The sequence below is a fragment of the Callorhinus ursinus genome, unplaced genomic scaffold (assembly GCF_003265705.2).
Source record: "Callorhinus ursinus isolate GAN/ISIS: 27379988/994484 unplaced genomic scaffold, GSC_fseal_2.0 scaffold9, whole genome shotgun sequence".
Lineage (NCBI taxonomy): Eukaryota > Metazoa > Chordata > Mammalia > Carnivora > Otariidae > Callorhinus > Callorhinus ursinus.
The window spans coordinates 9,946,657-9,972,545 of record NW_027397071.1 but is presented as its reverse complement, the minus strand read 5'-3'; the positions used below and the strand labels follow the sequence as shown (position 1 = coordinate 9,972,545).

At 61.9% G+C, this 25,889-nt stretch overlaps 1 protein-coding gene across 4 annotated transcripts; it reads left to right on the top strand.

The window, feature by feature from the left end:
- The first annotated feature begins 668 nt into the window (after nt 1–668).
- On the top strand, nt 669–25,889 carry CELSR2 (cadherin EGF LAG seven-pass G-type receptor 2). 4 transcript variants are annotated; one of them, XM_073896199.1, is made up of 34 exons: nt 669–4,436; nt 8,970–9,617; nt 11,470–11,692; nt 12,117–12,232; nt 12,415–12,503; nt 12,891–13,048; nt 13,465–13,628; nt 13,773–13,898; nt 14,263–14,429; nt 14,724–15,011; nt 15,095–15,269; nt 15,503–15,644; nt 15,792–15,912; nt 16,524–16,707; nt 16,884–16,985; nt 17,630–17,724; nt 17,958–18,167; nt 18,637–18,820; nt 18,927–19,055; nt 19,144–19,324; nt 19,484–19,651; nt 19,764–19,890; nt 20,026–20,226; nt 20,521–20,695; nt 20,965–21,077; nt 21,217–21,296; nt 21,391–21,517; nt 21,607–21,729; nt 22,353–22,480; nt 22,717–22,805; nt 22,911–23,102; nt 23,231–23,401; nt 23,549–23,783; nt 24,513–25,889. In XM_073896199.1, the coding sequence occupies exons 1-34, from the start codon at nt 1,136–1,138 to the stop codon at nt 24,517–24,519; spliced, it is 8,739 nt and encodes a 2,912-aa protein (XP_073752300.1). In that variant the 5' UTR covers nt 669–1,135; the 3' UTR covers nt 24,520–25,889. The 4 variants fall into 4 exon arrangements, with proteins under 4 accessions (XP_073752300.1, XP_025728131.1, XP_073752299.1 ...); XM_025872346.2 differs by having other exon boundaries at nt 24,255–25,889; XM_073896198.1 differs by having other exon boundaries at nt 24,112–25,889.

Genomic DNA, 25,889 nt, shown 5'->3' with positions numbered 1-25,889 from the left:
CCTGCTCCTGAAAGTCCAGGTCGTGTCCCAGATGAGCCTGGGGTCATTCTGCCCAGCACCTGGATCCCAACGGGGGGGGGGGGGGCGTAGTTAGACCATGACCTGGTTTAGGGGTGGGGATGGGGGCCTTAGGACCTCACTGGGTGTTGCCAGGGAGGTGGGATACCTCTCTGGAATATGGGGGAGGCTTTATACTGTTGAGCAGGGCTCTTTTAGCTCAGTCTTACCCCGGACCCGAGGGCTCTTATCAGCAGCCAACCATCGTAGGCGTAGGCGGTGTGAGGTGGGCCCTTGGCCTCCAAGATTCCTTCCAACTGTTTTTGAAAACCTCTAAGTATACTTAGGATACTACCCCCATTATTATCATTCGTTATCTGGCTTCTGACTGTTAATTCCTCTCGAACCTGTGGTAGGGATCTATCACCGGCCCAGTGGTAGGCCTGGGGAGGGATTAGGCATGGAGGTCTGGCTGGCGGGAATCCTAGAACGGCGGTGCGGAGGAGGGCGCTGGGTGGGGCCCACCTCCTTCGGTGCGGCTGGCGTCGCCGCTTTAAGGCGGCGGCGGCGCGAGCAGGTCTATGGTAATGAGCCGCCGCCGCCGCCGCCGCTCTGCAGAGCTCGCCCGCCCGCCGGGGAGGCGAGGGATCGTGGGGCTGGGCCCTCGGCCGCGGCGACAGCAGCAGCCGCCGCGGCGGGGACGCGGGGCGCCAAGCGGCCGGCGCGGGGCCGTCGACGACGGCCGGGGTCCGGGTGCGTAGCTCTGCGGGCGCAGGTGGGCCATCCCGCGGGGGCGAAGGGGGCACCTCGGGGCTCGGGGAGTCGGCAGGGCCAGGGGCGCGCGGGGCCCGCGGGCGCAGGTGGCGAGAGCCGGGCGCGCAAGTGGAGGCGCAGCGCCAGCCCGCGGTGGTCGGGGTGACCCGGGCGCGGGCCGGAATCGGGGAGCAGTGCGAGCCCGGGTGCGTCGGAGGGCTCAGCGCCGGGCCCCGCCGAGGCAGCAAGGCGCAGGCCCCGAGGGGCGCACGAGTGGCCCCCGGGGACCGGCGCCCCGGCACGGGCATGAGGCGCGGCGGGGCCGGCGGGAGCCGGAGGAGGAGCCGCCGCCGCCGTTGACCCGGCCGGCCGGGAGCAGGGAGAGATGCAGAGCCGGGCAGCCCGCGCCCCTCTTCCAGCGCCACCGCCGCCGCTGTTGCTGCTGCTGCTGCTGCCGCCACTGCTGGGAGACCAAGTGGGGCCCTGTCGTTCCCTGGGGCCCGGGGGACGTGGTTCCTCAGGGCCCTGCGCCCCCGCGGGCTGGCTCTGTCCAGCTTCAGCCTCCAACCTCTGGCTCTACAGCAGCCGCTGCAGGGATGCAGGGACAGAGCTGACTGGCCACCTGGTGCCCCACCACGACGGTCTGAGGGTCTGGTGTCCAGAATCCGGAGCCCACATCCCTCTGCCGCCAGCCCCCGAAGGCTGCCCATGGAGCTGTCGCCTCCTGGGCATTGGAGGCCACCTCTCCCCACAGGGCAAGCTCACCCTGCCCCAGGAACACCCGTGCTTGAAGGCTCCCCGGCTGAGATGCCAGTCCTGCCAGCTGGTGCAGACCCCAGGGCTCAGGGCAGGGGAACGGTCAACAGAAGAGTCCATGGGCGGGCGTCGGAAAAGGAATGTGAATACAGCCCCCCAGTTCCAGCCCCCCAGCTACCAGGCCACAGTGCCTGAGAACCAGCCAGCAGGTACCCCTGTGGCATCCCTGCGGGCCATTGACCCAGATGAGGGTGAGGCCGGCCGGCTTGAGTACACCATGGATGCCCTCTTTGATAGCCGCTCCAAACATTTCTTCTCTCTGGACCCAATCACGGGTGCTGTAACCACAGCTGAGGAGCTGGATCGTGAGACCAAGAGCACCCATGTCTTCAGGGTCACGGCACAGGATCATGGCATGCCCCGACGCAGTGCCCTGGCCACACTCACCATCTTGGTGACTGACACCAATGATCACGACCCTGTTTTCGAGCAACAGGAGTACAAGGAGAGCCTCAGGGAGAACCTGGAGGTTGGCTATGAGGTGCTCACTGTCAGAGCCACAGATGGTGATGCCCCTCCCAATGCCAATATTCTGTACCGCCTATTGGAGGGGCCTGGGGGCAGCCCCTCAGAAGTCTTTGAGATTGACCCTCGCTCTGGGGTGATCCGAACGCGTGGCCCTGTGGATAGGGAAGAAGTAGAATCCTACCAGTTGACAGTGGAGGCAAGTGACCAGGGTCGGGACCCTGGTCCACGGAGCGCCACAGCCGCTGTGTTCCTGTCTGTGGAGGATGACAATGACAATGCTCCTCAGTTCAGTGAGAAGCGCTACGTGGTCCAGGTGCGCGAGGATGTGACCCCGGGGGCCCCGGTACTCCGGGTCACAGCCTCAGATAGAGACAAGGGCAGTAACGCCCTGGTGCACTATAGCATCATGAGTGGTAATGCTCGGGGACAGTTTTACCTGGATGCCCAGACTGGGGCTCTGGACGTGGTGAGCCCTCTTGACTATGAGACGACCAAGGAGTATACCCTACGGGTCCGGGCACAGGATGGCGGCCGCCCCCCGCTCTCCAACGTCTCTGGCCTGGTGACAGTACAGGTCCTGGATATCAATGACAATGCCCCCATCTTTGTCAGCACCCCCTTCCAGGCTACTGTGCTGGAGAGTGTCCCCTTAGGCTACCTGGTTCTCCACGTCCAGGCCATCGACGCCGATGCTGGTGACAATGCCCGCCTGGAATACCGCCTTGCTGGAGTTGGGCATGACTTCCCCTTTGCCATCAACAATGGCACAGGCTGGATCTCTGTGGCAGCTGAGCTGGACCGGGAAGAGGTTGATTTCTATAGCTTTGGGGTGGAAGCCCGAGACCACGGCACCCCAGTGCTCACTGCTTCAGCCAGTGTCAGCGTGACCATCCTGGATGTCAACGACAACAACCCCACCTTTACCCAACCAGAGTACACAGTGAGACTCAACGAGGATGCGGCCGTGGGCACCAGCGTGGTGACAGTGTCGGCTGTGGACCGCGACGCCCACAGTGTCATCACCTACCAGATCACCAGCGGCAACACCCGCAACCGCTTTTCCATCACCAGCCAGAGTGGTGGTGGGTTGGTGTCGCTCGCCCTGCCGTTGGACTACAAACTTGAGCGGCAGTATGTGCTGGCGGTCACTGCCTCCGATGGCACGCGGCAGGACACGGCACAGGTGGTAGTGAACGTCACTGATGCCAACACTCATCGTCCCGTCTTTCAGAGCTCCCACTATACGGTAAATGTTAACGAGGACCGACCGGCAGGCACCACGGTGGTGCTGATCAGTGCCACGGACGAGGACACAGGCGAGAACGCCCGCATCACCTACTTTATGGAGGACAGCATCCCCCAGTTCCGCATTGATGCAGACACAGGGGCTGTCACCACCCAGGCTGAGCTAGACTATGAGGACCAAGTGTCCTACACCCTGGCCATCACCGCCCGCGACAATGGCATTCCCCAGAAGTCTGACACAACCTACCTGGAGATCCTGGTGAATGATGTGAATGACAATGCCCCTCAGTTTCTGCGTGACTCCTATCAGGGCAGTGTGTATGAGGATGTGCCCCCCTTCACCAGTGTCCTGCAGATCTCAGCCACTGACCGTGACTCTGGCCTTAATGGCAGGGTCTTCTACACCTTCCAAGGGGGCGACGATGGAGATGGTGACTTTATCGTAGAGTCCACATCAGGCATTGTGAGAACGCTTCGGAGGCTAGATCGTGAGAACGTGGCCCAGTACGTTTTGCGGGCTTATGCGGTGGACAAGGGAATGCCTCCAGCCCGCACGCCCATGGAAGTGACGGTCACCGTGTTGGATGTGAACGACAATCCACCTGTCTTTGAGCAGGACGAGTTTGACGTGTTTGTGGAAGAGAACAGCCCCATTGGGCTGGCTGTGGCCCGCGTCACAGCCACTGACCCCGACGAAGGCACCAATGCCCAGATCATGTACCAGATTGTGGAGGGCAACATCCCTGAGGTCTTCCAACTGGACATCTTCTCTGGGGAGTTGACTGCTCTGGTGGACTTGGACTACGAGGACCGGCCCGAATACATCCTGGTCATCCAGGCCACGTCGGCCCCCCTGGTGAGCCGGGCTACAGTCCACGTCCGCCTGCTTGACCGCAACGACAACCCACCAGTGCTGGGCAACTTTGAGATCCTTTTCAACAACTATGTCACCAACCGCTCAAGCAGTTTCCCTGGGGGTGCCATTGGCCGCGTGCCTGCCCATGACCCTGACATCTCAGACAGCCTGACCTACAGCTTTGAGCGGGGGAATGAACTCAGCCTGGTCCTGCTCAACGCCTCGACAGGCGAACTGAGGCTGAGCCGGGCATTGGACAACAACCGTCCTCTGGAGGCCATGATGAGCGTGCTGGTGTCAGGTAAGCAAGGGCCCAGGTGGCGTCAGGCAGGGGTGGCCCTTGGGGGGAGGGCCCGGGCAGCTGTCCAAGGAGGAACCGCTGACCCGCCTCTCTGCCCAGTGCCTGGCACAGAGGTTGAGGGGCGAGAAGGAGCTTGGGAAGGAGCCCTAGGAGTCCTGGCGGCTGGTGGAGGCCCCGCCTGCGGTCCCGGGCTGGGCTGGGCTGCTTTGGTTGGCTGCCCCCTGCCTACCACCCTGTGACGTGGCGGGGGAAGTGCTGCGGGGAGGCCCTGGCTATGGCTGCCAAGATTGTGAAAAAAGGCGCGTGGAAGACTGGGGGTGTCCAGGAGAGCTGGGGGAGGGGTAGAGAGGACTGTGGGGGGGCGTGGGGGGGGTTGCGGGGGAGGCGAGCCGGTCCCCTCAGCACCCCTTCATGCCCGGCAGGCTATTCCTGTGATCTCATAACAGCCTTCTGACAGAGCAGAGGGCCATGGGGCACAGGGTTGCCGCCGAGGGGTCAGGACCCTGCAGTCGGGCCTCTTCTGGCCCCTTCTGGCTCCCGGCTGAGCCCCAGACTGGCTGAGGGGGACTTTGTCTAGTGCATTCTTTTCCCTCCAGGCAGAAAGAGCCTGGCCTGGCTACCCCTTCAGAGCTCCCGCAGGAAGCGAAGCCCGAGCTCATTGTCTCTGTCCAAACAGACCCCACTGTCAGAGGCCATGGTTCGGGGTCCAGCTTGGGGGAGGGGCTGCAGTGAAGCCAGGGGCAGGCTGAGGCCTCCTGGGGCTCCTTGCCACGCCATGGGGCTGTTTTAGGATGCTAGGCCTTCTTTGCTGGCCGTGACCAGTCTGGGCTCAGGGAATGGGGTGTGGGACCAGGATGAGCCAGGGGACTGGTGGCCTTTGAGGGTACAGCCCCCTGCTCCGGTGGGGAGAGAACAGAGTCCTGGGGCGTGGGAGCCTGGCTGGGACCCAGGCTGGGCATTCCTGCTGCTTGGCCAAGCGCTCAGCCTGCAGACTCCCTGGACAGAGGGTTGGGGGAGGAGAGTTGACGGGGGTGGGCGGCCTTCCGTCTTCTCTGTCAGCCGGGGGGATGGCAAGGAGGCGGCCGGCCCCACGTTGCGGAGTCCCTTCCCCAAGCTTGGGCACGACTGGCACCCCCCATGAGGGCCCCTTGTTAGGGGTACCCTGCAGATGGATGGGCCAGGGTACCCCACTCCAGACACATCAGGGAAGAAGAGAAGAGTCTGGCACCCCTTTCCTGTCACCCCAGGGACTCTGGGCCTGGAGGGGAATGAGGGACATGTGGGATGCAGGGTGTGGCTTCCGCCCCCTCCCCGCTCTGGGTCCTTCCCGGACAGATGCCTCTCCTGCCCCACTCCTCAGGTGGCCCTAGGAGCCCGGGCAGGTGAGCTTTTCGAGGTCAGAGACAAGGTTCTGTGCCTCTTGAAGCTTCAGTTTCCCTCCAGGAGGAAGTGAAGGGCTGGAGTTCCTGGATCCTGGATCCTTCTCTGTGCTGGGCGAAGCAAGCAGTGGGGAGGGATGGAAAAGAAGGGGCTCTTCCTCTTGTCCTCCCCACAGCCTGTCCTAGGTGAGAGTGGCACCTCACTGAGCAGGCCCTGCCCAGCCTTCAGGCTCCTACCAGGGCAGGGCCCCTGACCACAGCTCCCCTAGGAATAGAAGGGAAGGCCTCGGGCCGGCCCTCCAGCCCTGACCCTTGGAAGCAGTCACCACGGCAACCCCAAAGTTCAGGGAGGCTGGGGTGAGGGGGAACTGACTCCCACTGCCCCTTTGTTTCCCTTCTCTTGGTCTTTGTCTCTCTTTCTTCCCTGCCCCTGCCCATGTGGGCCCTCCTGCTCTTCCCCTCTCCGTGGCCCTTCTCCCCATCTCCTGTGTGGCTCTCTTCTCCTTTCCCACTTTCTCCATTGCTGGCTCTTTTCCTGGATCTTTGTTTTCCCCTGTTTAGTCTCCACGTTCCTGCCTCTCTGCCTTCCCCCTGTCTTGTTCCCTGCGGCTGAAGCTGCCCCCGCTTGGGCTGGATGGCTCTCCTGAAGCCCCAGTTCTCCCTGCCTCTTTCTTACCCTGCTGGGACACACAGGAGCTCCAGTGCATGGTCCCGTCAGCTCCCAGAGCGGTAGACCCTGTCCAGGCCCACAGCTTCCACCGGCACATCTGCCCGGGGAGAGAGGCTTAGAGTCTGATTCTGCCACAGTCTGGGACCTGGGACCCCCGTTCCCACCCTGCCTTGGCACCTGCGGGGTGACCCAGGTCAAGGCAGGGGAGAGGAACAAAGAGCAAGGATTGAGCAGTAGGTTGATTGCTGGGGATGGGGGACCACAGAGGAGGGGGCAGGTGGCCACAGATGGTAGACCAGATGGGAAGCAACAGAGACACATTGGGTGAGGGGCATGGGCGGGGCCTGGGACTGCTGAGGGGAGGCACAGGGAGGAGTGCTTGTTCCCAGGGCTGAGTGGTAGGGAGGTTTCTCTTGCTCATGGGCTTTGACTGCCCCCCTCCTCTCCCTAATCAGTTAGGGGCACTGTGTGGACTCTGGGGCCACTTTCTGCCTGGAGGGAGTATCCCATCAAGGAATCACTGGGCAGAGGCACCAAGTACACAAGAGCCCTCTGCCAGGTCCACACCTCCATGCAGGGTGGTCTGAAAGCGGGAGGAAAATAGAGCCTGAGGTCATCAATCTGGGCAGCCTTCCTGGAGTAGGTGAGCTTGGGGCAAGTGAGAGAAGTAGGAGGACTGTGGGCTGGCATATTCGGTGGCTATAGACAGGAGTGGGAGGAGCAGGAGTGGGTAATGACAAGCAAGCTTGCTGGTGAGAGCTGGTGGGCTTCGGCAGCCTCAGGTGATGAGGCTGGAGGGCAGGTGGGTAGGCTGAGGACGGGGCTGAGATGGGTCTCTGCCTTCAGCCTTCCCAGGCTCGACTGAGCTGCCTGGGGGTAGTTAGCCACCTCAAATAGGTATGGTGTAGAAGCAGAATCTACGCCCAGGTTCCTCTCCTTCTCCCACCCCACCCCAGAAACACCATCTCCTGACCCGTTCCTGCCAGGGGGTGCTTTTCAATACCAACTCAGGGCCCCTGCTGTGTGTGTGTGTGTGTGTGTGTGTGTGTGTGTGTTTAAGATTTTATTTATTTATTTGAGAGAGAGGGAACACAAGTTGGGGGAGGGAGGTAGAGGGAGAAGCATACTCTCTGAGCAGGGAGCCCGATGCGGGGCTCGATCCCAGAACCCTGGGATCATGACCTGAGCTGAAGGCAGATGCTTAACCGACTAAGCCACCCAGGTGCCCCCCACCCCACCCCCACTGTGTTTTAAAGACCATTTCTTCACTAGGGAGACATCAACATCTTAGTATTTACTGAAACCTACTATGTGTAGGATATTGTAATAAATAAAAATATGAATATCCTTTAGAGCCCTGCCAAGCCATTTCCCCCTCCCCACTGGCCTCCAGCTTTCATTTCTGAGCTAAATAAAATCCATTGCCATATATATGTGCATTCAGGTGTGTATGGTATTTCTGGGCTTAGAGTGTGGGTGGAGTGAGACACTAGCGTGTGTTAGCATCCAGCTGTTTATAAGTGAGTGTGTGGCCTGCAGGTGTGGCAGGCATTCGGGTATAACGCGTGAGCCAAGTGGGCGATGAATAGCTGGAGGCCCAAGGCCAGAGGAGACATCAGCCTAGTGGGGCTCTTCTGGGGTTTCAGATTGGAGAGCTGCCCAGGCCCTTCCATCTCTGCCCGCGCCCCCCCCCCCCAGATCCCTCACAGCATCAGGGCAATGGGTGGTGCAGCCTCTGGTAAGGTGGCTCAGCTGGATTTCCTGGGGTGAGGCCCCCCCCAGGCTATCTTCGGCAGCCTGGAGAGTTGGGTGGGAAGAATGCTTTGTGTGGGGCGTTGCTATGGGGATAGCAGGCCTGCGCCCAAGCAGCTATGGGGCTCAGTGGGAGGGGGACTGGGTGGCCCACTGACCCAGTTCACCCCCCCCACACTCTGCTTTGGTGGGGGAGGAGGGAGCACAGCCAGGGTCAGGGTTATAGTAGTGTTGAGATACAGAGGCCGAGGGGGAAGAATGATTATTTTTGTGGGTACCTCTTGGTGCTCTGGGCCCTGTAAAAGGTAAGAAATAGGCAAAATTGGGTTCTTGTGCAGGGAAGCCCCAAATCTGGTATAAGGGAGCAAGACTCATGGCTTGGGCAGGGAGAGGCGCACAAACATTAAAAAATGTACCATTCTTCACAACGGAGGGTTTTGGGAAAGTATGCAAAGAGAACTTCTGAAAATCAAATCGCCCTAAGTGTCTATGGGGCCTGATCCCTCAAGGTGTGACTTGCCTACAGGTGCCATACGTGTAGTTTCTTGGGCACCTTTTGCCAATTAGAAAAGGGAGTCCATTGTGGCAACTGGGCAGTGCAGGGGTGTGTGGGCTGGATCTCAGCTCCCACTCCCTTCTCGGGGTGCTCCTGCCCAGGGCTAGATCTATGGCTCGGCACCCCTGCCCTCCCCAGCTCCACATCAGGTCCTGACCCATGTCGTTTCTCTGCAGACGGCGTGCACAGTGTGACTGCCCAGTGCGCACTGCGGGTCACCATCATCACGGATGAGATGCTTACGCACAGCATCACGCTGCGCCTGGAGGACATGTCGCCGGAGCGCTTCCTGTCACCCCTACTGGGTCTCTTTATCCAGGCGGTGGCGGCCACGCTGGCCACACCCCCAGACCACGTGGTAGTCTTCAACGTGCAGCGGGACACCGACGCCCCTGGAGGCCACATCCTCAATGTGAGCCTGTCCGTGGGCCAGCCGCCGGGGCCCGGGGGCGGGCCACCCTTCCTGCCCTCCGAGGACCTGCAGGAGCGCCTGTACCTCAACCGCAGCCTGCTCACGGCCATCTCTGCCCAGCGCGTGCTGCCCTTCGACGACAACATCTGCCTGCGCGAGCCCTGTGAGAACTACATGCGCTGCGTGTCGGTGCTGCGCTTCGACTCCTCGGCGCCCTTCATCGCCTCCTCCTCCGTGCTCTTCCGGCCCATCCACCCCGTCGGGGGGCTGCGCTGCCGCTGCCCACCCGGCTTCACGGGCGACTACTGCGAGACCGAGGTGGACCTCTGCTACTCGCGGCCCTGCGGCCCCCACGGGCGCTGCCGCAGCCGCGAGGGCGGCTACACCTGCCTCTGTCGCGACGGCTACACCGGTGAGCTGGGGCGGCGGGCGGGGCCGGGGCGGCCGGCAGGCTAAGGACCGGGGCGGCCTCCTTCCTTTCCGGAGTAAGGTGGAGGTTACCCTGGGCCGCCGGCAGATCTCGCTTGCTTCTCCACGACCTGGTGGGGAGAGAGGATGGGGGAGCCCTTCTTCTCCGAGCACCCCCACCCCCACCCCCCATCTCAGGCAGCACCAGCTCTAGGAGCAGCCGGCTTGGGTTTATGTTCCAGCTTTGCCACTAGCAGTCGCGTGACCTTGGGCAAATTACTGAACCTCTCTGTGGCTCAGTAGTCTCCGTAGTTTCAAATGGAGATAATGAATCTACTTACAGCCTAGCAGCGTTGTAAGGATTAATTTAATTAGCTTAATACATGTAAAGAGCTAGCCCTTGGAAGGTGTTGGCTGTGATTTAAGAGACCCCTGGGGTCTGGTGACTTGTTCTGTGTCTCACCTCACAGCCCAACTTAGCCCGGAAGCTGGACCTGGGACCTGGTCTCCCCCAACCACTGAGAGAGTTACTTTTCTGGGCTATGAGTAGTGCTTTTCTTCCCAGGCATGGAGGGGAAGGCATGGAAGAAACTGGAGGGGTTTGGGTGCGGGGTAGGGTTGTTTCCGAAGGTCGTTGTACCTGTGTGACCCTGAGCAGAATAGCTCCACCCCTGCCCAGGTGCTGGAAAAAGGGTCAGGCCTCCGGGTTGGCCTGTGACCTGGGTCTTTACACATCCCCTCCCCAGCCTCTCCCCCTGGGAGGGCTCACTGCCTCTGCTTTGTGCTCCTGCCCCTGCCCCTGCCAGATGCTGTTTCTCCTCAGGACACCCCCTTCTCCTCTCCTCCGTGGGCCCTTCCTTCCCCGGTAGGTTAGGCCTTATTGTCTCTCCTCCACAGCCATGCGCACTGGCTCTGCCAGCAGGGGCAGGCAGATCCCACCGCCTTCCCGGCTGCATCTTCCTGCCCAGAACTTGCCAGACTTGACGCCTCTCGGCTGCTGTTGTGGGTGGGGGTGGAAGGGAGGGGAGGGCTTGGGGGATGGGAGGGGAGTTTTTGTCCAAGAGGATGGGGAGGGGGCTTAGAGTGTGCGAACAACAGTTTCCATGGAAACAAGAGCCAGTCACTAGGCACAGGAGCTGAGAACCTATCTCTAGAATCTGGGAATGGGGAGGGAGAGAAAGGGGTGGATTTTCCCATCTGATGTTGTTGGAATTTTCAGCTCCTCCACTGAAATCCTGGTCTGCTCCCAAGGCTCGGGCCCCCATTCTGTCAGTATCTCCCAAGTGCACAGAGGGCCTCAGTCTGGACCCCAGGGCTCAGGGTGGGAGTTGTCTGCCCCATTCCCGGGAGTCCCCCAGCTTCACCTCACCCCCCCCCCGACCCCGCCCCAGCCATAACTCTGACAATCCAAGTGGAAGCCTGGTCTCATCCCCAGAGAGGGAAACTGATCTTGGCGCCTGACAGGGACAAAAGCACCAGTGGGAGGGAGGGAGGAAGGGGGTTTGGCGCCAGCCCTGGCGTTGTCCTGCAGGCTCTTTCCTCCATGCACATTCACCCCTGTGGGAACAGAACAGCCCCTAGCTTGCTCGGTAGCCATGACACCAAAGGCTAACTAGGACCTAGGCCTTGTGACCGAGGCCCCGGCCGGCCTGTGCGCTTGAGCCCCAAACAGGAGTACAGAAGGGCCTGGGAGCTCCAAGGAACTTGCAGGGCAGCAGTATAATGGGATGGGGGTGAGGATGCTTGGGAGAACTTGGGAGTGTTGCAGGAGGTATGACTGGGCCCTGGGGAGGCATCCCAGGTCCCCTCCACCTTCTCAGGCACTTGGTACTCACCCTGCCTTTCCCCCTGCCCAGGGGAGCACTGTGAGGTGAGTGCCCGCTCAGGCCGTTGCACGCCAGGTGTCTGCAAGAATGGGGGCACCTGCGTCAACTTGCTGGTGGGTGGCTTCAAGTGCGACTGCCCGTCTGGAGACTTCGAGAAGCCCTACTGCCAGGTGACCACACGCAGCTTCCCTGCCCGCTCCTTCCTCACGTTCCGTGGCCTGCGTCAGCGCTTCCACTTCACCCTGGCCCTCTCGTGAGTGGCTCGGCCCTGGGGGGGGGGGGGGGGGAGGGTGCTGGGAGCCTGGGGCGTCTCCCCCTCTACAGGCAGGGGGAGAGGTCGGGCAGCGAAAGTGCTGGGAGCAGGTTGTTGGCAGAGCCGGGTCGGCACTTGGAGTGGCCTGTGCACTTTGCCAGTAGGCCTTCCTCGCCCACCAGGGTCCACTGACCGCTCCTCCTACCCACTCTCGAGGGTGGGGAGCCAAGGGGTCAGGGTTCTGGTTTCAGTTCTGGTGTGGGCTCATCGTCCACACTTGAGCTCCATGGCCCACGGAGCCAAGGGCCACGGTGTCAGCTCTCGGGAGGGTCCTGAGTAGGATCAGGGGCTAGTTAGGTGGCTGGGGTGGTCGGGGTTAAGTGGGTGCCCCATTCCCTGCCCCCCACCCCCAACTTCTGCTCAGGTTTGCCACCAAGGAGCGGGACGGACTGCTGTTATACAACGGGCGCTTCAACGAGAAGCATGACTTTGTGGCCCTCGAGGTGATCCAGGAGCAGGTCCAGCTCACCTTCTCTGCAGGTGATCCCGCTTGCCCCATGTCCTTGCCCATCTCCCAAAGGCCCTAGGTGTCTTGGCCCCCAACCCCAAGTCACACACACACCCCCCCCCAGCCAAACCTGGGCCCAGTTCCAACTATGAGCACACCCTCCCCGTTCCCAGCCCTCACTGGGTGTCCCAGCTCACCTGGGTCCTTTCCCCAGGGGAGTCGACCACCACCGTGTCCCCGTTCGTGCCCGGAGGGGTCAGTGACGGACAGTGGCACACGGTGCAGCTGAAGTACTACAATAAGGTGGGTATCAGAGGGGGTCAGGGAGTCGGAGGGTTCTGTCCTTGGCTCAGGTGCTCAGACCGAGGTGGTGCTTCATCCATGGGGGGGGGCTGGTCATGGCACTTCTGGCCTAAAGGGGGGAGGGGGGGTGGGCTGGGCTATTCCCCTGCCATCGCCGAGTAGTGCTCGATGCTCAGTGTCCTGTTAGACAGGCACGGACTCCGGTGAATGTCGAGGAAGGCAGTTAAGCACGTATGTCCCGTGAGCACACTGAATGTGCACATGTGTGTATATCCACGCGCATGTGTACAAAGGGGTGTCCGCAGGTGCTGGTGTCTCTGTGCCTGACCCGAGAACTTCATGGGCTCCATGTTCACGGTTCCCCTTCTCTGCCTTCTCTGCCCACAGCCACTGTTAGGTCAGACGGGGCTCCCGCAGGGCCCATCGGAACAGAAGGTGGCTGTGGTGACCGTGGATGGCTGTGACACAGGGGTGGCCCTGCGCTTCGGAGCTGTCCTGGGCAACTACTCCTGCGCTGCCCAGGGCACCCAGGGTGGCAGCAAAAAGTGAGCGGGGGAGAGGGCTGGGGCATGGGGTGTGGTGTGGGGCCAGGTAGGGAGGGCAGTTGAGAAGGTGGGCCTTAGGGGGCCCGGAAATGGAAACCAATCCAGATGGAGGCCCTCCCTCCCCTTGCTTCCCCTAGCCCCTGCTCAGCCTTCTGCAGGGGCTGGGGTCGGGGGTGGAAGCGGCAAGATGAGGGGACTAGAGTAGGGTGTCATGGAGCAGTCTAGGGGAGGGGTGGGTATGAGAGGAGAGTGGCTCCAGGTTGGGGTGCCTCCCTTTCCCTGTGCTGTTCTTCAGGGCTCCTCAGGCTCCTGCTTAGGCCCTTCCCCACTCTGGCCTAGGGGAAGGAAGAGGGAAGGAGGAAGGGCCAGAAGCCCCCGCATTGTGCCTCATGTTGCCCCCATTTTTGCTCCGCCAGGTCTCTGGATCTGACAGGGCCCCTACTGCTGGGTGGGGTCCCTGACCTGCCCGAGAGCTTCCCTGTCCGCACGCGGCACTTTGTGGGCTGCATGAGGAACCTGCAGGTGGACAGCCGGCATGTGGACATGGCCGACTTCATCGCCAACAATGGCACCGTGCCTGGTATGGGAGCCCGGGGTAGGGGCCAGGCCAGGAGCCCCAGGCAGAAAGGAGGGCTATGGGGATGTCGTGGGGGTTTCAGAGGGCCCTCCAGCCGCAGGTTTTCTGTTTGGAGCCCCGAGCCGAGCCCCTTTCTCTCCCTTCTAGGCTGCCCTGCCAAGAAGAATGTGTGTGACAGCAGTACTTGCAACAACGGGGGCACCTGTGTGAACCAGTGGGATGCATTCAGCTGCGAGTGTCCTCTGGGCTTCGGGGGCAAGAGCTGTGCCCAGGGTAGGAGAGGCCACCAGCAGAGGCCAAGGCCCAAGAGCTGTCAACAATGCTGGGAACACTGGCAGGGTCGGGGCAGGCACTGGGCAGGGCCCAGCCAAGCTGGGCTGTGGGTGGAAAAGCATGTCTGGGCAGAGCCCTGAGAGGGTAGCACTGGAGACAAAGGGCCCAGTCAGAGGCAGGCCTGGGCACAGTGTGGGCCGGGCGCAGCACAGGTAAATGCTCTGGAGGGCGGGGCCGGCGAGGGGAGTGGGCACTAGGAGAGGCAGTGCCCTGCCTCCTGTGGAACCACCACCTCTGAGCATCACAGCCCCTGGGGCACTTGGCTGCTCCACCCCTCAGAGTCTGCCTTCATCTGCCTCTCCAGAAATGGCCAACCCACAGCGCTTCCTGGGCAGCAGCCTGCTCGCCTGGCATGGCCTCTCGCTGCCCATCTCCCAGCCCTGGCACCTCAGCCTCATGTTCCGCACACGCCAGGCCAACGGTGTCCTGCTGCAGGCTGTCACCAGGGGGCGCAGCACCATCACCCTGCAGGTGATGCAGGGAGGGGGTGGGGGGGTAGGCGGGCCCTGACCAGGGCAGCTATGGCCTCCAGGGGACTGGTCGGAGAGGGCTAGGCGGGGTCTTTTCTTTCCCAGAGGAAGAGGCAGCTCCATCGGCTTGTTGGATCACTGCTGCCATCTATTGGCCCTGAGGGAAATAATACCGTTTCCTCTGTGGCCTCAGCGGGGCTATAGGATGAGTTTGGTGGTCCAGGCGGGAGGGCAGTGGGCTGGAAGAGCCGATGAAGGCAGGCTGCTGACTCTCTTTTCTTTTTTTCTGGTGAAGTTGAGGGAAGGCCACGTGGTGCTGAGCGTGGAGGGCACAGGGCTCCAGGCCTCGTCTCTCCAGCTGGAGCCAGGCCGGGCCAATGACGGCGACTGGCACCATGCACAGCTGGCACTGGGAGCCACTGGGGGCCCCGGCCATGCCATCCTGTCCTTCGACTATGGGCAGCAGTGGGCAGAGGGCAACCTAGGCCCCCGGCTGCATGGGCTGCACCTGAGCAACATTACGGTCGGGGGAGTGCCTGCGCCAGCCAGCGGTGTGGCCCGCGGCTTCCGGGGCTGTTTGCAGGTGAGCATCCTCCTCTGCCTTGCCATCCTCCCCACCTGGAGGCCCGTGCCACGGAGGGCCAACATCGCTTCTGTCCCTCCCAGGGTGTGAGGGTAAGCGAGACGCCCGAGGGGGTTAGCGGTCTGGATCCCAGCCGCGGGGAAGGCATCAATGTGGAGCCAGGCTGCAGCCTGCCAGACCCCTGTGACTCGAATCCGTGTCCTGCCAACAGCTATTGCAGCGATGACTGGGACAGCTATTCCTGCAGCTGTGATCCAGGTGTGCCAAGGATCTGGGGAGATGGGCAGGTGGGGGCGCGCCAGGGGTCTCACTTCGGCTCTGCTGTATGGCCTGAGGCCAGTCACATGACTTCTCTGAGCCTTGTCTCCTGCACTACAAAGCCATAGCCAGCTGGTAGGATTCTCAGGTGGAAGGAGGTGGCGTGAAGGCAGGTTTAAAGAAAGTGCCAGGGCAAGGTGGGGATTGAGCCTCTCTCATCTTTACGGTCCCAGGTTACTATGGTGACAACTGTACTAACGTGTGTGACCTGAACCCATGTGAGCATCAGTCTGTGTGTATCCGAAAGCCCAGCGCCCCCCACGGCTACACCTGCGAGTGTCTCCAGAATTACCTTGGGCCATATTGTGAGACCAGGTAAGTGGACCAGGGCATGCAGCAGCCTGTCTCTGGGGTGTCCCTCAGAGTACCGGGAACTGGGCTGAGCCACAGCCACAGTCACATGGCTGCAGCAGACGAGGTGTGGCAGAGGGAGCTCATGTCTGCCTGGGCCCCTCTCTGCAGGATTGACCAGCCTTGCCCCCGTGGCTGGTGGGGACACCCCACGTGCGGCCCGTGCAACTGTGACATCGGCAAAGGCTTCGACCCAGACTGCAACAAGACAAGCGGCGTGTGCCACTGCAAGGTGACAGCCCTGACCCGGGCCCTTGAGGGGAGGCAGTGGAGAAAGCCTTCCTGCAGAGAGCTCAGGGCTGTGTGCCCTTGCTCTGATGGGGGAGGGGGACAAGTGGCCACATGCTCCCACGTGTCTGCGGTTTGGGGGGACCCAGGACCAGTTCTTTACCAGTGAGCTCTAGGCCAGCTATACTGGTTGGTTGCAGCCTGCTCTGACTGGTTGGTGTCTCATTGATGGACTACACTGCAAATCATTACCAGTTAAATATATTTTTTTTAAGATTTTATTTATTTTTGTGAGAGAGCGCACATGCGAGTGTGTGAGAGCAAGCGCGCTATGCGCAGGAGTGGGGGAGGGGCAGAGGGAGAAGCAGGCTTCCTGCGGGGCAGGGAGCTCAATGCAGGGCTCGATCCCAGGACCCTGGGACCATGACCTGAGCCGAAGGCAGATGCTTAACGACTAAGCCACCCAGGCGCCCCTAAATATTTTGAATACCACTCCTGGGAGGACCTGAAGTCAGCGAGCCTCTCTCTAGAGGGACCACAGCCCAGAGGACCCATGAGCAGCCCGGAGAGAGAGAGCCTGAGCCGGTGACCAGCATCGTCTGTCCTCCCTTTCAGGAGAACCACTACCGGCCCCCTGGCAGCCCCACCTGCCTCCTCTGTGACTGCTACCCCACGGGCTCTTTATCCCGCGTCTGTGACTCTGAGGACGGCCAGTGTCCATGCAAGCCAGGTGTCATTGGGCGCCAGTGTGACCGCTGTGACAACCCGTTTGCTGAGGTCACCACCAATGGCTGTGAAGGTGGGGTTCCCATGACGGGTCGGCAGCTCTCCTGCTGCGTGCCAGGTCCCGGCATCCCAGGGAGGCCAGGAGCAGGGGCTGGTTGCAGGCCCGGGGCTGCTGAGGGAGGGCCAGAAGCCCAAGCAGAGCTCCGAGGGGACAGCTGCCCCTGGGTGACCCTGTGTGCTTCCTTGCAGTGAATTATGACAGCTGCCCACGGGCCATCGAGGCTGGGATCTGGTGGCCCCGTACCCGCTTTGGGCTGCCTGCTGCTGCCCCCTGCCCCAAAGGCTCCTTTGGTAGGTGCTGGAAGCCTAGCATGTGATATTGTGGACTCAGCCTCTCCTCCCTGGGACGAGGGCGGGAAGCCCCTGGCTGCAAATCCTGGGACCTCTCCCTGGTCTCCAGGTCCTTCCTTGGTGCACTGTTCCTCTGCTCCCAAGGTTGCCTGGATGAAGGGCACCTACATCTTGAACTCTTATCCAACAATGCTGACAAACCTGCAGTGTGCCTACCCCGGGGCTGGGTATCAGAGATTCGAAGATGAATCATACATAGCTGTCGGGTGCTATTCCAGGGGACACGGCCCCCGGGATGGGGGCTGGTGCTGGTCCTTGGATCGATGACGAACACAGTTCATAAGCAGAGAGTGGCAGAGAGCCCAAAGTGGTGGCTGCAGAGGGGCAGCGATGTCTGGGGGCTCAAGGAGGACACACGCCCTGTGCTCCTGGAGTCCTCATTCGGGCCAGTCTGGCAGAGGTCTTGGCTCTAGTGTTCTCTACACCTGTCTTCCTCTTCTACCCGGGGCTCCAGGAGGGCAGGGCCCTTGTTTGCTTGTCTCCTGTCTCTGGCCCATGAGGTGCTGGCCCCCAGGAACTCAGGCAGGTCCCCGAGGCCTCCTGTGTCTCTCCTGAGGCCTGCCCTCTGGGCTTCCTTCCCCCAGGCACCGCCGTGCGTCACTGTGATGAGCACAGGGGGTGGCTCCCCCCAAACCTTTTCAACTGCACATCAGTCACCTTCTCAGAGCTGAAGGGCTTTGTAAGTGAACCTCCTCATGTCTAGCTCCTCTCTCCCCTCCCTGCTGCCAGCTTTGAGAAAGGGGCTTCTGGAATTCCAGCCCCTGCCTCCCGGGGCCTCCACCTGGAGTGGCCGTTTCTCCCCTTTCCTGAGGCCCTTTCATTCCTGAGTTCCAGCTCTGCCCTCTGGGGACCTCACTGCTGCCCTCCTGTGCTGACCTCCCTTGCTCCCTGTCCTGTCTGGCTCCATCCTAGGCCGAGCGGCTGCAGCGGAACGAGTCGGGTCTGGACTCGGGGCGCTCCCAGCAACTGGCCCTGCTTCTGCGCAATGCCACACAGCACACGGCTGGCTACTTCGGCAGCGACGTCAAGGTGGCCTACCAGCTGGCCACACGGCTGCTGGCCCACGAGAGCGCCCAGCGGGGCTTTGGGCTGTCCGCCACACAGGATGTGCACTTCACCGAGGTGGGGCTTGGTTGGGGCAGGGCTGGCTGGTTAGATGGGGGTCATGGTGAGTGAGCCTGTTCCTGGGGCAACTTGGGGGCCATCCCTGCCTTTGGGGAGGGACCTCCCAGCTGGCGTGAGGCCTGCAGGAGCTCCCTTGAGCCGTGGAATTTAGAGCATCTCTTTCCAGCCCTTTCCCTAGTAAGGTGCTGATAGAAACTAATGTTTGTATTGGGGCCTGGTGTGACCAGGCTCCTTGGAGCAGAGGTCCCCTGCCCACGGGGCCAGGGTGGGGAGGAATCAGCATCTAGTACCTATGCAGGGGTCCAGGCCCAGGGCCCGGGAACTCTTAGTTGCAGGAGGAAGAGGGAAGGTTTGAGGGAGGGGTGTGGTTCGGGTGGGTAGCCTGGGCTGGTCTAGGCACAGGTGCGGCCTGGTGGTGGGGAGGAGAAGGCGTGGGGCTATAGCACCCTGACCACGCTCACCCTAGAACCTGCTGCGGGTGGGCAGCGCCCTCCTGGACGCGGCCAACAAGCGGCACTGGGAGCTGATCCAGCAGACGGAGGGAGGCACCGCCTGGCTGCTCCAGCACTACGAGGCCTATGCCAGCGCCCTGGCTCAGAACATGCGGCACACCTACCTGAACCCCTTCACCATTGTCACGCCCAACATTGGTGAGACTGGGGCAGGGCGGGGTTTGTGGACAGAAGCCCGGGCACAGTGGCTGTGCTGGGGGCCCACCTGCCTGAGCCCGGCTCTGACCTGTGACCCTCTCCCTAGTCATCTCTGTGGTTCGCTTGGACAAGGGGAACTTTGCTGGGGCCAAGCTGCCCCGCTATGAGGCGCTGCGGGGGGAGCGGCCCCCAGACCTAGAGACAACGGTCATTCTGCCTGATTCTGTCTTTCGAGGTCAGTGGGGAGCTACAGGGTGGGTCCGGGGCCTGGCTGGGGCATCCCTGTGCAGGGTCCCGCTGAGTGGACAGTGTCCCGATCCCAGAGACACCCACCATGGTCCGGCCTGCGAGCCCTGGAGAGGCCCAGGAGCCTGAGGAGTTGGCACGGCGTCAGCGGCGGCACCCAGAGCTGAGCCACGGGGAGGCTGTGGCCAGTGTCATCATCTACCGCACTCTGGCCAGCCTGCTGCCCCATAACTATGACCCGGACAAGCGCAGCCTCAGGTGAGCAGCCGCGGAGACGAGGGGGCGGGGATGCACCATGGGTGGGTGAGTGCTGAAGCCTGGAGAGAGGCCGGGGTCCGGGTACCCCTGAGGGATGCGGGCTGTCCCCTCAGCCACGAGACTGCCGTAGTGACTGTGGGCCGGCCTGTTCCTCGTCAGAGTCCCCAAACGGCCGGTCATCAACACGCCCGTGGTGAGTATCAGCGTCCATGACGATGAGGAGCTTCTGCCCCGAGCCTTGGACAAGCCGGTCACGGTGCAGTTCCGGCTGTTGGAGACGGAGGAACGCACCAAGCCCATCTGTGTCTTCTGGAACCATTCCATCCTGTGAGCCTGCGCTGCCCTACCCCCAAGGCTTTGGGCGGAGAGCCAGGCCCCTGGGTGCCTTCCCCTGCTCGCGTCCTGACCCTGCCTCCCGCTCCCCCCCGCACCCCTGCAGGGTCAGTGGCACGGGTGGCTGGTCAGCCCGAGGCTGCGAGGTCGTCTTCCGCAACGAGAGTCACGTCAGCTGCCAGTGCAACCACATGACGAGCTTCGCCGTGCTCATGGACGTGTCCCGGCGGGAGGTTGGACCCACGGTGGGGGGCTGGGGGGAGACAGCTGCGGAGCCAGGGGTGGGGGCCCAGGGCCCCGGGCCCCGGGCTGGATGCTCAGGCCCGGCCCTTCCTAATTCGCTTGGCCTCCTGCCACCTGCCCTGCAGAATGGGGAGATCCTGCCACTGAAGACACTGACATACGTGGCCCTAGGGGTCACCTTGGCTGCCCTGCTGCTCGCCTTCCTCTTCCTCACCATCCTACGTGCCCTACGCTCCAACCAGCACGGCATCCGACGGAACCTGACTGGGGCTCTGGGCCTGGCGCAGCTGGTCTTCCTCCTAGGAATCAACCAGGCTGACCTCCCTGTAAGATGGCTCTCCTCCCCCAGAAACCATCCACAGCTTCTAGTCCTCTCCGGCTCCCTGCCCCGGTCCCTGCTTCTGCAGCAGAAACTCTGATAGAACCCAGCCCAGCACCCAGCCCACGGTTTCCTCTTCTCGAGCTCCCCCTCACTTCCCCGGCACCCTAGATGTACCTCCCTCTGGCCCACACATCCCGAAGCACCACCCAACGCCCCGGCCCTGCCCCTCTGCCTGGTAAGTTGGAATCCGTGCCCTGGGGGTGCCCTGGTCACTGACCTGGCGTGGCCGGGCCCCCAGTTTGCTTGCACAGTCATCGCCATCCTGCTGCACTTCCTGTACCTCTGCACCTTCTCCTGGGCCTTGCTGGAGGCCCTGCACCTGTACCGGGCCCTCACCGAGGTGCGCGACGTCAATGCCGGCCCCATGCGCTTCTACTACATGCTGGGCTGGGGCGTGCCCGCCTTCATCACAGGTACCCGCCCTTCCCGGGCCCGGGGTCCACCTTCATGCCACGTTCTCCCCACCCGCATCGCCATGCCCCAGGCCAAGTCCTCCTCTCGGCCCCCGAGGCTCCCCATCAGGGGCTGGGTCCCCCGTCCTACAGAGGTCGGCACGAACACGGGGACACAGGGTGGGTGGAACCTTTCATCCTCTGCACCTGGCCCCGTGAGCCCACATGACACCTGACTGATTCCCGGGGCCCTACCACCCCTTCCCCTGCTGTTGTCACCATACCCCCAGGTCTAGCCGTGGGCCTGGACCCTGAGGGCTATGGGAACCCTGACTTCTGCTGGCTCTCCATCTACGATACGCTCATCTGGAGTTTTGCTGGCCCTGTGGCCTTCGCGGTCTCGGTAGGTGCTAGAAAGCGGGCTGGGGGGCCAACAGGCTGCGTGTGCCCTCAGGATCCCCTTTAGGAATGGTGCAACTGCTGGGCCCCCGTGGGGTGGGATAGAAGCTGTCTGTCCCCTGATGATCCTCCTGCCTTGGTAGATGAGTGTCTTCCTGTACATCTTGGCGGCCCGGGCCTCCTGTGCTGCCCAGCGGCAGGGCTTTGAGAAGAAAGGCCCCGTGTGAGTATGGGGTGTGGGTGCCTGGGCAGTGGGCAGTGGGCAGGCAGGGGCGCAGGGGGCCTCCGGGCCGGGCTCACAGCCTCCCCCTCTCCAGCTCGGGCCTGCGGCCCTCCTTCGCTGTCCTCCTGCTGCTGAGCGCCACGTGGCTGTTGGCGCTGCTCTCTGTCAACAGTGACACCCTCCTTTTCCACTACCTCTTTGCTGCCTGCAATTGCATCCAGGTACCGGGCCGTGCCCTGTGGAGGTGGGAGGGGAGGCCTGCCCATGGGGTGCCCAGACAGGCACTTAGCTGCCGCCTGTTGCCTGCCAGGGCCCCTTCATCTTCCTCTCCTACGTGGTGCTTAGCAAGGAGGTCCGGAAAGCATTCAAGTTTGCCTGCAGCCGCAAGCCCAGCCCTGACCCTGCGCTGACCACCAAGTCCACCCTGACCTCGGTGAGGGAGCTGGGGGCCAGGGAGCTGGAGGGCTCTGGGGCCGGGTGGAAGAGGCAGGAGCCCCAAGGAGCTGGTTCTCTGTGCTTTGTGCCCCACTTTTTTTCCATCCTCACATCCTTTGCTGGGGCGGAGGGAAGGGCTGGGGAAATGGTATGTGCGGCCTGGGAAGAGCGGGATCTGGGGCTGGGGAGGAGGATTTTGACTCAGGAGGGAGGGGAGTGGAGCCAGGAAGAAGAAGGTGAAGAGGGGCCAAGACAGGTGATGTAGTCACGGATACCCAGCGTCTGAGAATCCCCGGTGCATCTGGGTAAATTTTCTGTCTCCCAGCACATTCTTGGGAGATGGTTTTTTACCAGGAAGCCCTCTCATATAGCCGAGTTCAGGGTCCTTGGGGTGCACAGGGCTGGCAGAGCTACGGGAGAGCTACAACCACTACCAGGGCCTGATATTGGGCGGGGGGGGCCGCAGTTCGGGGGAGCTGCAGAGATGTGGGGCCTCTCTCTGCCAGACCTGGGCACGTGGGAGGTAGACCTTGGGACAAGCTCCCTCGGCTCTTCCACTCTCCATCCTGGGGCCGCCCCATGCTGCTCCCCCACTTACTGACCTCTCTGTTCCCTGCCTAGTCCTACAACTGCCCCAGCCCCTATGCGGATGGGCGGCTGTACCAGCCCTATGGAGACTCAGCTGGCTCCCTGCATAGCGCCAGCCGCTCGGGGAAGAGTCAGCCCAGCTACATTCCCTTCTTGCTGAGGTGAGCGCCGGTGCTGGGGGCGTCGGCAAGGGGCAAGGAGCACCACACGTGCTGGAAGCCAGGCCAGCCACGTGCTGGGAGCTGAAGAGCGCACAGGGCGGCCGACACGGGTGGCAGCTTAAATTAGAAGCAGGAGGGGCACGGGGGCAGGGACCGGGAAACCGGGGAGAGAGAAAAGAGTGGGACCCTGGGCAAGGGGCTGGGCCAACCCCTCCAGCGTGGTCTTGTGTTTGCAGGGAAGAGTCCACGCTGAACCCTGGCCAAGGGCCCCCTGGCCTGGGGGACCCAGGCAGCCTATTCCTGGAAGGTCAAGACCAGCAGCATGGTGAGAAAGGAAGCTCCTGCTGACCAGTGGGGGGCAGCTGCCTGGCTCTTGTGGGGGGTGTGCAGAGGCGCACGGGGCAGCTCTGATCTTTTCCCCGTCTCCCAGACCCTGACACGGACTCTGACAGTGACCTGTCCCTGGAAGATGACCAGAGTGGTTCCTATGCCTCTACTCACTCATCAGACAGTGAGGAGGAGGAAGAGGAGGAGGAAGAGCCCGTCTTCCCTGGCGAGCCGGGCTGGGACAGCCTGCTGGGGCCTGGCGCTGAGAGACTGCCCTTGCACAGTACCCCCAAGGGTGGGCCAGCGCCAGGGCTGGGGCCTTTGAGGGGGCAGTGGGAGGGCAGAGAGCCAGGGATTCCTAGGGTGGTGACTTGCCTAGTTGTCTGCCTCCTTTGGGCCTTACCTACTTCCTTTCTCTGCTAGATGGGGGCCCAGGGCCTGGGAAGGCCCCCTGGCCAGGAGACTTCGGGACCACAGCAAAGGAGAGTAGTGGTAATGGGGTCTCTGAGGAGCGCCCATGGGAGAATGGAGATGCCCTGCCTCGGGAGGGGTCCCTTGGCCCCCTTCCAGGCCCCTCTGCCCAACCTCACAAAGGTGAGTGGGGCATGCCCAGCTGCCGTGTCCCCCATTCGGCACCCTCACACCTCACATTCGCCCTGTGGCTGGTAGGGCTCCCTAGGGCAGCCCCCCGATCCCACCGCCCGCTCCTCATGGCACCTGCCCCCCCACCCCGGCCCACAGGCATCCTCAAGAAGAAGTGTCTGCCCACCATCAGTGAGAAGAGCAGCCTTTTACGGCTACCCCTGGAGCAAGGCACAGGGTCTTCTAGGGGCTCCTCAGCCAGCGAGGGCAGCCGGGGCGGACCCCCTCCCCGCCCTCCACCCCGGCAGAGTCTGCAGGAGCAGCTGAACGGGGTCATGCCCATCGCCATGAGTATCAAGGCAGGCACGGTGGATGAGGACTCGTCGGGCTCCGAGTGAGTGGGGCTGGCTGGGTGGGACAGGGTGCAGCCCCGCAGAGGCCCTGGCTGGGCTCGGAGCCGCTTCCAGGCCTCCCCAGGCTGCTCTGGCAGGCGGTCAGGGGACGAATGGGCTGGTGTAGCCCAGCCCCCTTACTGTGATGGGCCCACAAACCATGGGGGCCCGCGGGGTCAGCTTAGGCCTGCATCAGGCAAAGCGAGGGAGGGTGGGGAGCTGGGGTTGCTTTCCTGTTTCCTTCTTCTGGTGAAAGCTTCTCACTGTCTTCTCTGCTCCGACTAACCCCCTGTCTGCCTTTTCTGTCACTTTCCTTTCCTGCCTCTCCAGATTTCTCTTCTTTAACTTCCTGCATTAACCCTGGGCCGGTGGTTCCTACACCCTGAGGCTCCCTTACCTTCCCCAGCTGCACTCATGCCCCCACTCCTGTCTTGTGCTTTATCCTGCCCCTGCTCCCCACCGCCTGCCCACAGCAGCGACGAAACGTCCATCTGAGGAGCCTGGGCCTTGCCGGGAGGGGCACCCACCCCACCCAGGGCCATCTAGTGCCAACTCCCTCCCCCACCATCCCCTTCACTGCACTTTGGACCCCCGGGGCCAACATCTCCAAGACAAAGTTTTTTCAGAAAAGAGGAAAAAAAAGAATTTAAAAAAGGATCTCCACTCTTCATGACTTCAGGGATTAATTTTTTTTATATGCTGGAAACTGACTCCCCTTTCCCTTCCCGAAGAGGATAGGACCTCCCAGGATACTTCCCAGCCTCTCCTCAGTTTCCCATCTGCTGTGCCTCTGGGAGGAGAGGGACTCTTGGGGGGCCTGCCCCTCGTTTGCCATCACCAAAAGGAAAGGACAAAGCCACATGCACCCAGGGCATCGGGCCCTGCAGGCTGCACCCCGGCGGGGCCTCAGTATGGTGAGGGCGTCAAGGTCGAGGGCACTCCTCACCCTGCCTGTGCTGCCCCTCCCAGGAACTGCAAAAGCCCCGTCCGGAGAGGGGGCTGAAGGACTCCGCGCCCCCGGACCCCCAAATGCTGCATGAACACATTTTGAGGGGAACCCGTGCCCCTGGGCGGAGGCCGGGCCACCCCAGCCCCTCTCCTTTCCCTGGACTCTGGCCACGTGCTGCAGCCCGGGCGTTTGCTCAGTTTGCTGACCCAAAAGTGCTTCATTTCCCTGCCTGACCCGCCCGGGGAAGGCCAGTCATGTGTTTAGTTGCGCTTCTTTGCTGTGGTGTGGGTGGGACGCGGAGGAAGAGTAAGTCGAGGGCTGGCTTGGTTGCCCCCAGAAGTCTCAAGCACAGGTCTCAAATCTGGGTTCTGGTGTCCACGCAGCCACCACCACTGCCCCCCCCCCCCCCCCCAAGATCAGACAAATCCCACTTTGTCTGACCTACTGTGGCCTCTGAGACGTGTTCTATTTTTAACCCCTTTTCGGAATTGGCTCTCTTCTTCAAAGGACCAGGTCCCGTTCCTCTTTCTCTCCCTCTCCCACGCCCATCCCCAGCTCCCTGCGAAGAGAGAGTTAATATATATTTTTATTTATTTGCTTTTTGTGTTGGGATGGGTTCGTGTCCGGTCCCAGGGGGTCTGATGTGGCCGTGACGGGTTGGGTGGGCACCCAGCAGTCCTGGCGCGGGGGCCTGAGGCCCTTCCCTTTGCTCCAGGCTCTCATCTCCTGCCTCCTCTCCTCCCGCCGCCTCAGTGTTGCCAACCGCTGTTCGTTTGAGTTCCCATGTACGCTGAGCATGTATTCCCCACTTGTCACCGACTTTCCTCTGGAGCAGGTGGCTAGAAAAAGAGGCTATGGGTGGGAAAAAAAAAAAATGTTCCTGTTTCTCATGTGTAAGGCTGGTTACCGGCTTTTCTGCCATGGATTCGCCCCCTGAACTCTCCCCTCAGCAATTCCTACAAAGGGTTAAAAATTTAACTGGTTTTTAACTACTGATGACTTGACTTAAAAAAATACAAAGATGCTGGATGCTAACTTGATACTAACCATCAGATTGTACAGTTTGATTGTTACTGTAAATACAGTAGGGTTTTGTGTTTGTTTGTTTTTTTTTTTTCATTTCCCCATACTACTGAATAAACTATAGTTCTGTGCGGGT

Excerpts from the sequence above, each read along its gene's own strand:
- CELSR2 (XM_073896198.1), top strand. The coding sequence starts at position 1,136 with ATGCAGAGCCGGGCAGCCCGCGCCCCTCTTCCAGCGCCACCGCCGCCG. Across the intron at positions 13,629-13,772 it reads CAACAATGGCACCGTGCCTG|GCTGCCCTGCCAAGAAGAAT; the intron begins GTATGGGAGCCC and ends TCTCCCTTCTAG. Across the intron at positions 15,913-16,523 it reads GCGGCGTGTGCCACTGCAAG|GAGAACCACTACCGGCCCCC; the intron begins GTGACAGCCCTG and ends CCTCCCTTTCAG.